This window comes from Lagenorhynchus albirostris, chromosome 1 (genome assembly GCF_949774975.1).
Source record: "Lagenorhynchus albirostris chromosome 1, mLagAlb1.1, whole genome shotgun sequence".
Taxonomy (NCBI): Eukaryota; Metazoa; Chordata; class Mammalia; order Artiodactyla; family Delphinidae; genus Lagenorhynchus; species Lagenorhynchus albirostris.
Window position 1 is genome coordinate 1,748,258 of NC_083095.1, and position 15,558 is coordinate 1,763,815.

The window sequence follows — 15,558 nt, forward strand, 5'->3', positions numbered from 1 at the left end:
CCTCAGAATGGGGAAAAATATTGCAAACAAATCAAGGGATTAATCTCCAAAATATATAAACAGCTCATGCAGCTCAATATTAAAAAAAACTAACAACCCAATCAAAAAATGGGCAGAAGACCTAAATAGACATTTCTCCAAAGAGGACATACAGATGGCCAAGGCACACATGAAAAGCTGTTTAAAATCACTAATTATTAGAGAAATGCAAATCAAAACTACAATCAGGTATCACCTCACACCAGTTAGAATGGGCATCATCAGAAAATCTACAAACAACAAATGCTGGAGAGGGTATGGAGAAAAGGGAATTCTCTTGCACTGTTGGTGGGAATGTAAATTGATACAGCCACTACAGAGAACAGTATGGAGGTTCCTTCAAAAACTAAAAACAGAATTACCATATGACCCAGCAATCCCACTACTGGGCATATACCCAGAGAAAACCACAATTCAAAAAGACACATGCACCCCAATGTTCACTGCAGCACTATTTACAATAGTCAGGTCACGGAAGCAACCTAAATGCCCATTGACAGATGAGTGGATAAAGATGTGGTACATATATACAATGGAATATTACTCAGCCATAAAAAGGAATGAAATTGGGTCCTTTGTAGAGATGTCGATGAATCTAGAGACTGTCATACAGAGTGAAGTAAGTTAGAAAGAGAAAAACAAATATGGCATATTAACACATATATGTGGAACCTAGAAAAATGGTACCAATGAACTGGTCTGCAGGGCAGAAATAGAGACACAGATGTAGAGAACAAACATATGGACACCAAGGGGGGAAGCAGCGGGGGGGGGGCAGAGCGGGGGCGTGTGCTGAACTTGGAGATTGGGATGGATATGTATACACTGATGTGTATGAAATGGATGACTAATAAGAACCTGCTATATAAAAAAATAAATAAAATTCAAAAAAAAAGATAACTAACAAGGACTTACTGTATAGCACAGGGAACTATACTCAATATTTTGTTAATAACCTATAAGGGAAAAGAACCTGAAAAAGTATATATATACATACACACACACACACACATATATAAAACTGAATCAATATGCTGTATACCTAAAACACAATATTGTAAATCAACTATATGTCAGTTTAAAAAAATTGGAAAAAAAACAAATATAAGAAGCCTATGTAACATATGGGCCTTATATAAAGGTATTAAAGGTAAACACAAAAACAAAAGTATAAACATCCCTAACTACCAAGAAAAAATTCAAAACATAAAAAGAAAAGGAAGGACCATGCAATAAATATGACATATCTGAGGCTGAACACATGAGTCATGCATCAGTAAGCCTGGATGGCTGAAGCCAATGAGCAAAAGAAGAAGATTTTCAAGTAGCTCACAAAGCAAAACCAACTCTATGCTATACGCAAAACTCACACTTAGACACTAAGCAATTCAGAAAATGAAAACAAATGGATAGCAAAGATTTTAGAGGTAAAGACAAACAAAAGAAAGCAAGAGTTGCAATCTTGATATATGACAAAGTAGAATTCAGACTCCACAGTATTAAGCAAGGCAAAGAAGGGCACAGTATAATGCAGAAGGCCATAGTTCACGACACTGTGACAGTTATGAGTATCTAGCGGCAAAAGACCGGAGCAGCCCTCTTCACAAAGCAGAAACCACACATGATGAAGGCAGAAACAGAAATACACTAATAAGAGGAGACTTCACACACCAGTCTCATTCCACAACCATTCCAAAGGTCAAAAAATAAATTTAGGGACCTCCCTGGCGGTCCAGTGGTTAAGACTTCGCCTTCCAATGCAGGGGGTGTTGGTTTGATCCCTGGTCGGGGAGCTGAGATCCCACATGCCTTGGGGCCAAAAAACCAAAACATAAAGCAGAAGCGGTATTGTAACAAATTCAATAAAGACTTTAAAACATGGTCCACATCAAAAAAAAATTCTACAAAAATAAATAAATTTAAAAAGCTAACAACATAATGGATAGTGTGCAACTTATGACGATATGTCAAACTTTTCACTCTGATAATAAAAATTGTCATTTCAGGGGCATGCAGAGTATTCATGACAACTGACCATGTGCTAGATCACAGGAAAAACAAACACTTCAGTTCCATGAAGCAAAAATAATACAAATAATATTTTATGATAACAATTCCATCAAACTTGACATTAGTAGTAAAAAGTGCTTAAAGGCCCTTTTATCAAAAAAATTTAAATTTCTCTTGGGTCAAAGGGGAAATATAAGCCAAAATTGAGACTGTCTCAAAAATAATAAAACACTATATATCAGAACATATGGGATACAATCACAGAAGTCACCAAATAAAAATTCATGGATTAAATACTTCTATCAATAAAATAAAAGGATGAAACTAAAATAACAATCAATTTACTAGTTAAAAAACAGTAACAAAGTAAACCAAAAAAGTGGAAGGAAGGAAATTATGGCAAATAATCAATTAAAATAGGGTTCTTTAAAATGTTTTAAATAGGCAACTAATAAACAAATGAACCTAGGTGTAAAATAAACTGATTACCAAACAGAGAGAATTATTATTTAAAGTAATATTTGAAAACAGCTCTGACTGTATATCCAGTGGGATATATTCTAAGAACAAAAGGAACAGCAAAGCAGTTTTATACTTCACTCACAGGTTTAGTTTTAGAAGGACTATCACTATTTACTTGTTAAACTATTTTTTATTATATTATGGGGGAAAACAAATAAGTAAATAATGTTTTAGCAACCAAAAGTTTTGGTGTTTAAGAAAAGCACTAAAAATGTAATCAAGCTGGACCCTATGGGGCCTTCCCAGGACAGAAACCACCCCCCACACACACCATGTCCTCCACCTTCCTCTTATTTGTAGAAAAACTTTAGCCTCCTAGGCCTTCCGAGAGTTCCAAAGAGCAAATTTAATCAGAGAAGTGAAAAAATGCAGAAACAAAGGAAAACAGTCAAGCAAGACAAAATAATAATAGTTTAGCCATTAAACAAAGTCAAGGACCTTTAGTTCCTCCTCAAGGGCAATAGGTACTATTCTGAGCCACATCCTTTGAGCTGTTTTGCAGATACTGAAACCCCACCAGGTGGAAGAAGTTAACTGCATGGTGACCACAAGCCTGTAGACCCCAGACCAGTTGGAACCAGAAGGCTGAGGATGTTGACTCCCGATTACCTCATCAACAACCAATCAGACGAGCGTCCACGAGCTGATCAGGCACCCCACAACCCTCCCTCACCCTGTCCTTAAAAACCTGTCTTTAAAAGCCTTTAAAGGCTTTCAAGGAGTTTGGGCTTTTTGAGCATTAGCTGCCTGGACTCCTTGCTTGGCGCCTGCAATAAACCCTGCACTTTTCTTCACCACAACCAGTGTCAGTAGACTGGCTTTACTGCACGTGGGTGAGCAGACCCGAGTTTGGTTCAGTAACAAACATATAAAAGCTAAGAAAAGAACAATATTAAATTTGAGTTTAAATATCATTTCATGTATGACAGTTAAAATAAATTACCAACAACAACAACAAAAAACAAACAAAAAATGGGCAGAAATAGACATTTCCAAATAGACATTTTTCCAAAGAAGACATACAGATGGGCAACAGGCACATGAAAAAATGTTCAACATTGCTAATTATTAGAGAAATGCAAGTCAAAACTACAATGAGGTACCACCTCACACCAGTCAGAATGGCCATCATTAAAAAGTCTACAAATAACAAATGCTGGAGAGGGTGTGGAGAAAAGGGAACCCTCCTACACTGTTAATGGGAATGTAAGTTGATGCAGCCACTATGGAGAAGAGTATGGAGGTTCCTTCAATAACTAAAAATAGAATTACCATATGATAGAGCAATCCGACTCCTGGGCATATATCCAGACAAAACTATAACTCAAAAAGATACATGCACCCCTATGTCCACAGCAGACTATTCAAATAGCCAAGACATGGAAACAACCTAAATGTCCACTGACAGATGAACAGATAAAGAAGATGTGGTACATATATATACAATGAAATATTACTCCAGTGGAATATAACCTATAATTGAGAAGAATCTGAAAAAGAATATATATATATATATATATATATATATACACACACACACACACACGAATCCCTTTGCTGTACACCTGGAACTAACACAACATTGTAAATCAACTATACTTCAATAAAATAAATAAATAATACATTTCCAGCTACAGCCACTGAAAAGACTTGGAAGCAATGACAGACACCCCAGTAGCAATGAGCACACTTAGAATCCAAATCCTGTTTTCTAAAAACATTCCTCACTACAAGAATCAGTTCCTTGGAGAAATGATTCTTGGTCTAGTGCAGGGAAAGAACAAGATGAATGGCTTGGAACACCTTGTGCCAGAAAGCAAATAAATGCCCCAAAACTAAGGAAGTCACGTCAAATAATACAGGAGCCAACTTACCAAAGGCTCCCACTGGCCAAATTTTGGACAACTGACTGTTAAAAAAATAAAACTGATTAACTTTGACACTTTAAATAAATAAAATCCATGAGTCTCAAGAGAATGAGAAGACAAACCACAGACCAAGAGGAAACATTTGCAAAACACATATATGATAAAAAGACCTGTTATCCTAAATATATATATAGTGCTTTTAGAACGCAACAATAAGAATATGAACAATCCAAGTAAAAAATGGGCAAAAGCCCTGAAAAGACACATCACCAAATAAGACACACAGATGCCAAATAAACCTATGAAAAGATGCTCCGCAACATATGTCATCAGGGAAATGCAAATTAAAACAAGATACCACTGCATACCTATTAGAACTGTCAGAACACTGACAGCACCAAAGGCTGGCGAGGATGTGGAGCAACAGGAACTCTTGTTCATTGCTGGTGGGAATGCAAAACGGTGCAGCCACTTCGGAGCACAATTTTGCAGTTTCTTACAAAACTAAACATACTCTTACCATATGATCTAACAAATGCACTCGTTGGTATTTACTCAAATGAAATGAAAACTTACATCCACACAAAAACCTGCACTTGGATGTTTATAGTGGCTTTATTCACAATTGCCAAAACTGGAAAGCAACCAAGATGTCCTTCAGTAGGTGAACAGGTAAACAGACTGTGGTGCATCCAGATGATGAAATATGATTCAGCACTAAAAAGCCCTGAAAGTACATGGAGGAACTTTAACTGCTTATTTCTAAGTGAAAGAAGCCAATCTGAAAGCTGCAATATGTACGATTCCAACTCTATGACATTCTGGAAAAGGCAAAACCATGGAGACAGTAAAAGGTCAGTGATTGCCAGAGGTTATGGAGGAGGAAGGGATGAACAGGTCAAGCACAGAGGATTTCTAGGAATCTTTAGGGTTGAGAGTGAACCCTAAACTATAGTCTCTGAGTGATAATGATGTGTCAATTGTAACAAATGTGCTACTCTGGTAGGAAACTTGATAGGAGGGGAGGCTGTGCATCTGTAGGAGAGGGGGTACACAGGAACTATTTGTACTTTCTGCTCAATTTTGCCTTGAACCTAAAACTGCTCTAAAAAATAAAATCTATTTAAAACGAAAAAAAAATCCATGAGTCCACTGTGATGTGAAAAGAGAGAGAGATAAGGAGAAAAGAGGCAGGGTAATAAAAGGAAAATTCCTCTTTATAGAACAATCTCAGAGAATAATTAGAACAAGTGATAAAATCAGAACCTCACTAATGTACCAATGACTCAGGAGAGAGCATCAGTGGATACCACTGGATGAAAGGTTGCTGGGCAACACCCAAGCCACCACCATTCAGACTCCCTGAGTCCACTGAGCCTCAAGCAAGATCAATGAAAAGACTGCCACACCTACTCACAGCAGTCAAACCACAGGACAAAGACAAGGAAGGAGGCTGAAAGTTAACCAGGCAAAGGCAGATTTACCGACAAGGAACAGCTGAACCAAAAGGTAACCTCTCATCATAATAAGAGAAGCCAGAATATTATGGGAAAATATCATAAAATATTGAAAGACAATAAAAAATGGGTATATTTAATATATGTAAATTATACCTCAATAAAGTTACTTAAGAAATTAGAAAAAGTAAAAAAAGGAAAGTCTAAGATGAAACAATGATGAATAAAATGATATATATCTGAGTAAAGCTAAACACACTGATCATATTAAAAAAAACAAAAAAATTGTGGGAGCTTAAAAACAGAGCTGCATGTAACTTGGATTTTCCAACTCATATGTCAAGCACTACTCAAGGCACCAGACACATGGAGATCCTGGCACATCCCTGACCCCGGCACTGGAGAAACGGGGGAGTCAGAATCCGAACACACAAAAGTTAAGTGTCTGGCAGGAAATCTATTCTGAAGGCACAGAATACAGCCACCTCACTGCAAGGTACTGTTCACCAGGAACGTAAGACGATGAATACCTTGAGGAGGAACTAGAGACAGTGAATACCTTGACGCTTTCTGTATGTTTACGTTACACAACTAACAACTAAAAGAAGAGAAATACCATGTCTGTAAGAGAACAGCTTTCCCAGCAACCGAGTGCTGGTTACTATGAGGAGGTGGAATCTATATTCTGTTTGTTGTCCCAATATATAAATGGCATTTATGAGCTGTAGCAAAATGAGCACAGTAAAAGGTCTTAATATGGTATAATATTTTGAAAATTAAGACTCTAACTACCACTTGGAACCTAAAATTGTCCTTAAGGGAAAATAAATATGTTCTAGGTTTCAAAGAGCCAGCTAAATGAAAAAACGTCTGGATTACAATGGGAGACTGCTTAGAATCGGGAATATATCTTTACAGTAAATGGAAACAAAGGCAAAGAAAGGCTTTCAACAGTTTCTCCTAATGTGGTCCTTTGAGTTTTACCTTAGGACTGTGAGTGGCTTGACTGACATGACTTCCTTTTTTTTTTTTTTTAAGATTTTTATTAGCTTTTGGCTTTATCTTTCTACTTTTTAATTAATTAATTAACTTTTGCCTGTGTTGGGTCTTCGTTGCTGCACGTGGGCTTTCTCTAGTTGCGGTGAGCAGGGGCTACTCTTCGTTGCGGTGCGCGGGCTTCTCATTGCGGTGGCTTCTCTTGCTGCAGAGCATGGGCTCTAGGCACCCGGGCTTCAGTAGTTGTGGCACATGGGCTCAGTAGTTGTGGCTTGCAGGCTTTAGAGTGCAGGCTCAGTAGTTGTGGCACACGGGCTTAGTTGCTCCGCGCCATGTGAGATCTTCCTGGACCAGGGCTCGAACCCATGTCCCCTGCATTGGCAGGCGGATTCCCAACCACCACGCCACCAGGGAAGCCCTGACATGACTTCTGCGTGTCTGGAAAAACTATTCTATCTTCAGGCTGCAGTCTCTAGCTTTAAACACAGTCAGTCCTAAACTGTTCTTAGCATGATTTTAACTACTTTAAGACAGAAGTTTCCAGTAAAAAAATTTGCAAGATACTGACATTATTTTAAAATATACACAGTGACTACTGAAACAGTATCTACAGTTACTATTATAAAAACAGTAAAAAGCTTCAGAACGAATAAAGATTTCTTAATTCTCAGATACATTCAAGTACACTGCCACGTGGAGCACCTCTTACCCGCTCTCCTTCATGTCCAAGTCATCAAACATCTGAATGAGGGAGACAGCGACTTCATAGATGTCCTTGGTTATCACTGGCTCCTCCAAGAGGTGAGGAGAAAGCTAGAAAGAGGAAGAGGAAAAGCCAAAACAGGATCACCAAGGAAACTCGTGTTGGATGGGTGACCCGCGAGTTTACCACCGTAACAAATGCCCCGAACCAGCATGGCATCGTTTGCAGCCAGTATCTGGTGAATGCTAAGCGTCAAGCCCTTCTCAAGGCCCCGACACTCACGGCACACACGTCGCGGGAGCAACGGAGGAGTCAGGGTCCACACGTACAGAAGTGAGACCTCTGGTGGGAAATCTATTCCAAAAACAAAGGAAAAGTTGCTCCCAATGCCAGTGGAGCCAGGAAGAGCTTCTGGTCAGAGGCAGTGCTCATGTCCTCGACCTCAGAGTGCCTGAGGACTACAACAGCATCATGTGGAAAGTAGCCCTAAAAATCACAAGTACTGGGAGAAGGCAACAGCCCGTCTGTATCTGCCAATTTACAGTAATAATATAACCATGTCATATCATAGCTACCAAGCTTTTTGAGGGGGTCCCTAGACTACTTTTAATTGTGTATTAAAACAAGGCCACATGGAGGCCAGTTCCTTTAAACTTGCCCTTCAGGTGCTTCTCTGGAACACTGGAGTTCAACCACATCCACAGACTCCCTGGTGGGGTTAAAATTACCAGTCTGAGCTGAAAGTGTTCATAGGACCAAGGCCATCACTGCATATCTCTCCAGAATATCCAGCATTAGGTTATGTCATTGTTGCCATAAAATCTATTTTACAGCCATACTGAGTTTTTTCACCAAGAATATTTTTGTTTATTTTGTTTATTTAATAATTTTACTTATCAAGTACTGTATGAAAGACACAACATTTGATTTTGTGAAAAACAGATCAGAAGACTTCAGGAGAAACTCCTTTTCCAATTTTTACTAAGAGTAAATTAAGTCAGCTAGTATTCAAATAATCCATGTTTCATTAAAATTACAATTCTAATATAAATATGACAAATTGACTCTTATTTAATCAATAATTTTGAATAAGCACTCTTGACGTTCAACCTTTAAATAATTTGCTACTTTACCCAAACAATAACCAGTATTTACCATAACACAACCAGACAAAAAAGAAATAGAAGGAAAGGTATACTTTTCACAAACTCCAACAGTAGATTCAAATCCATCTAGAATTGTTTTCCTACAAACAAGTTGTGGGAAAAGCATGACATCAGTTCACAAGTGATTTCACTGAGTTCTAGAATCCAAGCCTAGAGAATATTTTTTGAACACACTGCTAAGATACCAAACATAGCCCTGCTTTCTCCAAGCCAGCCTTGACACAGGTGACAAAGGACATACACTAGTCACAGCCCACCCATCGACCTGTTGAACCCATCCCCCCTCTGTTTGCGGAGAGGAAACCAGGAGGAGGCACGACAGACAAGCCTCCGCATTCCCAGAGAGCACGGTGTGGGCAGGCAGTGGAGTGAAGTGCACTGCAGAGGGCATGCTCAGTCAGGAGCGGGACTGTGGAGGGAAGCGCTGCTATTCACAGAGGCGGGGCCAGGGTGGCTCCAGTCAGCCCACCCACCGGTGCCCAGTGTTCAGCGACCATGATGTTTCTGTTCCAAGCTGAGGCCCTGGAGCCCTGCCTGTCTGCCTCCATCCCAGTCGGCCTCGCCCAGGCCAACCAGCCTGTCCGGGAAGCAACCCGTCCCACACCATCCTCCCAACTCCCCTTCAAATGGATTACAGCAAAACCAAGCAGAATTACAGAACGGTGATGCTCTAGGGTGGTGGAGTGTGCTCCAAAAAGAACCCACGGGGAGGCCTGGGGAGTGGGCCATGCTCTGCTGCTGGACCAGGCTGCAGATCACGGGGGGCCACAATTTATCCCAGTTCACGATTACATTTTATGTCCTTTCCTACGGGCAGGTTTTGTGAGGGTTTTTTGGCAATTAAAAAAAAAGTTGAAAATGAAGCATGAAAAGGGCTCTTCAAAGGACACTGAAAGTAACAGCCAGAGTTGGTAACAGAAAGACCAGGAGGGCATCATGGGACCCAGGGAAATGGTGAGTTTCAAGAAAATCAAAGTGGCCAACAGGGTCAAATATTAGCGAGAGCTCAGGGGGTGTAGGGCCGAGTGCTCTGGCCCTCACGAGGTGGTCACCTGTGACACTGGGGGGTGCAGTCCTGGCTGAGAGGCGGCAGTGAGTGGGGGGAGGGGGGAGAAGTGGGCACTGGGAGTTCAAAGTCTGGCAAAAGCTATGAGAAACAGCGCACCTAACGTGGGTGTCTTTTAAGATGAAAGAGACTCAGTGCCGTTTAAATGTGGACAAGATGCTAGGAAAGACACAGAGAGGAGGGCAGTGAATCAGACGAGGCCCCTAAGGAGGTGGGAAGGTATGAGACAACCACAGGGTGGAGAGGCCGCTGCTCTGGAGGAGGAGGACCTTCTCCCTCGCAACACGAGACAGCGTGCTGAGCAATCACATGACAGCACGACTAATCACGGTAATAAAACTGTGATTTTAACAAAGGCCCTGACTCCAAAAATTATAATAGAATCTACATAAAGCACCTTTTCTGTAAGGCTTAAAATTAATACAGAGTTAAATCTTGAGTATCGGTTCATTGAAACCCTAAGTGACACCGATCAGGACATACGGTAAACAGCGCTGGGGCCAGATGTCCTCTAGCAGGTGAACACGATGCACCCATCTGCTGCCAGGGCCTACACGGGCTCAGGGCACGTGCCCAGGCCAGACCCCGCTCCTCAGCATATCCACAAGGAATCAAACACAAAATACACATCAACAGAAGTCAATCAGACATTGGCCAGGTGAAAAGACTAGTAAAGCATTATTATTCTCATATTCCAAAATGGGTCAGACAAGGCACAATGGTTAAATGTTATAAATACAGGCCCTCTCCCCTCCACCTTGAATACGGGCTGCACTTAGAGAGACTTGTTTCCAACCACGGAGTCCAGTAAGAAAAGGAAAGAATGTGTCTCCTTACTCTGTTCATAACCTTGGGGGGGGGTAGTGACAGACAATAAACAAACAAACTAACCTAATATACATATATACATATATATATATATATATATATATATACACATACACACACATACATATATATGGAAAAAGAAAAGGAGGGCAGAGTAACGCTACAAGGGAGAAACCTGGTAACCACCACCGGGGCCAGGAGATAAGGCCATGTCACCAGCGATGAGCCGTGCTGCTGGTCACTATGTGATGGAACAACACTTCCCCCCGGTGGTCTTCCTCCCCCAAACTCATAGCCCCGGTCTAATCATGAGAAAAACACCAGAAAAATTCCAGTAATGGGGCATCCTACAAAATACCTGGCCAGTTCTCCTAAAAATCATCAAGGTCATCAAAAATAAGAGAAGTCTGAGAACTGTCACAGCCCAGGGGAACCTAAGGAGACATGACAGCTAAACACAATGTGGGATCCTAGAGCAGAAAAAGAACATTAGGGAAAACCAGTGAAATCCAAACAAACTCAAGTTCAGCTAATAGTAACGTTCCAGTGTTAGTTTCTTAGTTCTGACAGGTTTGGGGTTTTTTTGAAGTGCTACAAAGTAAATGTTAACTGTAGACTCTAGGTGATGGACACACGGGTGTTCACTACAAAATTTCTTTCAACTTTTCTGTTTTGAAATACTGTCATTTTAAAAGCTGGGAGAGGACCTCCCTGGTGGCGCAGTGGTTAAGAACCCGCCTGCCAATGCAGGGGACATGGGTTTTGAGCCCTGGTCTGGGAATATCCCACATGCCACGGGGCAACTAAGCCCGTGCACCACAACTACTGAACCTGCGCTCTAGAGCCCGCGAGCCACAACTACTGAGCCCGTGTGCCACAACTACCGAAGCCCACGTGCCTAGAGCCCATGCTCCGCAACAAGAGGAGCCACTGCAGCGAGAAGCCCGTGCACTGCAACGGAGAGTAGCCCCGCTCGCCGCAGCTAAAGCCCACGCGCAGCAACAAAGACCCAATGCAGCCAAAAATAAATAAATTAATTTTTTTTAAAAAATTAAAAGCTGGGAGGAAAAAAAAGAAGTGCTACATTCTAATGGCCATCACTGGCCTCCCTCTGACATGATTAGATTTGACAAAATACATCTTCTAATGAGGTGAACCCTAGTCAGCCAACTCATTGTAGTAGAGACTGTTTACTTTAACATTACAGATTTTTTTTTTTTTGGCCGAGCTGTGCGGCATGCGGGATCTTAGTTCCCCAACCAGGGATCAAACCCATGTCCCCTACATTGGGAGCCCGGAGTCTTAACCACTGGACCGCCAGGGAAGTCCCTACAGATGTTTTTAATAAAAGTCAAACTCTTATATAGACCAATTTGGCAACGTGCATCAAAATTCTAAATGCACACACCCTCTGACCCACTTCCAGGAAGGCACAACCTACACAGGGGTCCTCGAAAGAGGTGTTTTACTCCCATCCCAGGGATGTCCAGAAACATTTTTGGTTGTCACAGGGGGGTGGGGATGGGAAGGAGCCCTACTTGCATCTGGTGGGTCAAGGCCAGCAGAGCTATTAAATATCAAGCATCCTAATGCACAGGACAGCCCCCGCCATACACAATTACCTGGCCCAAAATATCAACTGTGCTGAGGCTAAGAAACCCTGGCCTACAAGATATACCTTCACATGCACAAAGATGTTCTCTTTAGCACTGTTTTTAATAAGAAAAGATAAGAAACACTGGAGATTAGTTAAATAAAGAATAATCTTTACTACATGCACCCCAACGTTCATAGCAGCACTATTCACAATAGCCAAGGCATAGAAGCAACCTAAATGTCCATCGACAGATGAATGGGTAAAGAAGATGTGGTACATACATACAATGGGATACTACTCAGCCATAGAAAAGAATGAAATAATGCCATTTGCAGCAACATGGATGGACCTAGAGATTATCATACTAAGTGAAGTAAGTCAGACAGAGAAAGACAAATACCATATGATATCTCTTACATGTGGAATCTAAAATATGATACAAATGAACTTATTTGCAAAAAGACTCAGAGACACAGAAAACAAACTTCTGGTTATGAAAGGGGAAAAGGGGTGGGGGAGAGATAAATTAGGAGTTTGGGATTAGCAGATACCAACTACTACATATAAAATACATAAACAGTTAAGGTCCTACTGTATAGCACCGGGAACTATATTCAAGACCCTGTAATAAACCATAATGGAAAAGAATATGAAAAAGAATACATATACACACACAATATATATATAACCGAATCACTTTGTACACCACAAACTAACACAACATTGTAAATCAACCATACTTCAATTTAAAAAAAGAATAATATTTATATTCACATAAAAGAATGTTACGTAGCTCTAAAAAGGGAATGAAGAAACTATATGACATGTAAAAAATGTGAAAAGGTAAGTGAAAAAAAAACAAGATGCACATAGAATGCTATCATTCTGTAAAAGAGAGAAACAATACATCCATATTTGCTTGTAAATATGGAAAGATCCAGAGAAATTAATGACAATAATTTAGTGGGGGAACTGGGCAGACAATGGACAGGAGAAGGAAGGAGATATTTTATACCTGCATATACTTTTTGATCTTCAAATCCTATAAATGTATTACCCACGTGAAAACAACTGTAAATCAACTGCAACTTTTCATAAGAATATGTTATCACACACTGTTCCCACAATGCAATCCTTCTTCAGTTTAGAGCAATACAACTTACATTAGAAAATTTAGTTTAACAGAAATAAATCACCTCCTACCCTCAGCTGAATCTGCAATTTTGTAGCTGACCAAAAGCTGACATTTTTTTCTTCAACATCAATAAAGTACAAAAGCAGTTTGAATAAATTTCACCGGGACACACAGAGTGCTTATCATGCTCACGTTTATGACAACAAACCCCGGAGCTTCCTTCCTCTTATTCTTCTCCAGCCCCATCCCACACCATCTCTCTGCTCCAATTTTAAGCTCCAAAAGAGCCTTGCAATTGTAGCTAATAAATGCAGGTGTGATCAAATACAAAAGTACATTCACTGTAAAAGAAACAATGCATTCCAACATACCCTGCTATGATGAATGTGCTCCAAATCATTAAGATAATACTCCTCAACTGCATAGGGCTTTCCTTCCACTTCAAAAATATAAGCAGGGTTCACCTTGTTCTGAACAGGAACAGCAAAGTAATCTGCCAACTCTTTACAGTTGATGGTGGCTGACATCAGGACTACCTACAGAGTAAGAAAAACCATTAACACAGACAAAATGATGATGATAATAATAACTGAAATGAAATACTTTTACAATTCTAGGCTTGTCTTCTGTTTTAATAATTTTCAAAACTTTAACTGAATACTTCAATTTGATCTCCAGTGTAATTCAAATTATTACAGTTTAAAGAATGCTCAGAGATGCCAACTTTTAAATTTCTCTTCAATTGCTTTATCAAGTGAGAAACTACATTTCTCCAATTATGCTAAATTACAACCATTAACCTAAAAGGACACTTTGCATCAGAAAGCTAACTTAAGGGCTTCCCTGATGGTGCAGTGGTTAAGAATCCGCCTGCCAATGCAGGGGACACAGGTTCGAGCCCTGGTCCGGGAAGATCCCACATGCCGTGGAGCAACTAAACCTGTGCGCCACAACTACTGAGCCTGCGCTCTAGAGCCCGTGAGCCACAGCTACTGAGCCCACATGCCACAACTACTGAAGCCTGCGCACCTAGAGCCCGTGCTCCACAGCAAGAGAAGCCACTGCAATGAGAAGCCCATGCACCGCAACAAAGAGTAGCCCCCGCTCGCCACAACTAGAGAAAGCCCGCGTGCAGCAACGAAGACCCAACGCAGCCGAAAATAAAATAAATAAAATAATTTATATATAAAAAAAAGCTACAGCTAAAAAAAAAAAAAAGAAAGCTAACTTAAGACAGAATAAGCTACTAGATGTTATGCTCCAGAAAAATGAGGGCGTAAAAAGCACCAAAGAGAGGGCTTCCCTGGTGGCGCAGTGATTAAGAATCTGCTTGCCAATGTAGGGGACACGGGTTCGAGCCCTGGTCCAGGAAGATCCCACATGCCGCAGAGCAACGAATCCCATGTGCCACAACAGAGCCTGCGCTCTGGAGCCTGCAAGCCACAACTACTGAGCCCACGAGCCACAACTACTGAACCCACGTGCCACAACTACTGAAGCCCACATGCCTAGAGCCTGTGCTCCGCAACGAGAAGCCACTGCAATGAGAAGACAGCACACTGCAACAAAGAGTAACCCCCGCTCGCTGCAACTAGAAAAAGCCCACACGCAGCAACAAAGACCCAACGCAGACAAAAATAAATAAATAAATTTATTAAAAATATAAAAAAGCTCTTTAAAAAAAAAGGCACGAAAGAGGAAGAAGAAAAGGGGCCCATAAAACCTTGACTCTAAGCCGAGAAACTGAAGAAGCCCCAGGACGGCCGCTGTGCAGCAGCCCAGGGGAACCAGTCCAGACCAAGTGGGACAGCAGAGGCTCAGGGACTCACCACAGGTTTCAGTTTTGCCAAAAAGCAAATATGGGATGACATCCTTAAGAAACTCAGCCATGAATACCAGCGGCAGCATCCACAGCCCATCAGCTGTGCCCTGGAGAAGGTGGCAGCGTTACAAAGGGTCTGCGCCATCCACCAGTCTCCAAAATGCTAAGCAGGAGGTAAACACAGCTATCTGCTGACCACTGACTGCCTACTACGTTTCTGAAGTGTAAATCTTAGCAGAAAAGTAAAAACTTTACACAGGTATTATTAATACACTTACTGGGTAAACAAAATGTCTGTATTTTCCCAGCTAATGTTAGATACAAGAGGTCAAAGTCCTGCTGACCAGAA

The 15,558-nt window shown here is 40.9% G+C and overlaps 1 protein-coding gene across 1 annotated transcript in view; it reads right to left on the minus strand.

Annotated features, from left to right (window-relative positions):
* The window catches only part of TDRD9 (tudor domain containing 9), a 106,542-nt gene that overhangs the window by 58,931 nt on the left and 32,053 nt on the right, over nucleotides 1-15,558 (minus strand). Inside the window, exons 8-9 of the mRNA XM_060165164.1 lie at nucleotides 13,759-13,923; nucleotides 7,602-7,705 (exon numbers count right to left, since the gene is read on the minus strand). Of these exons, the coding sequence (XP_060021147.1) occupies nucleotides 7,602-7,705; nucleotides 13,759-13,923 (269 nt within the window). The remainder of the gene's footprint in view (nucleotides 1-7,601; nucleotides 7,706-13,758; nucleotides 13,924-15,558) is intronic.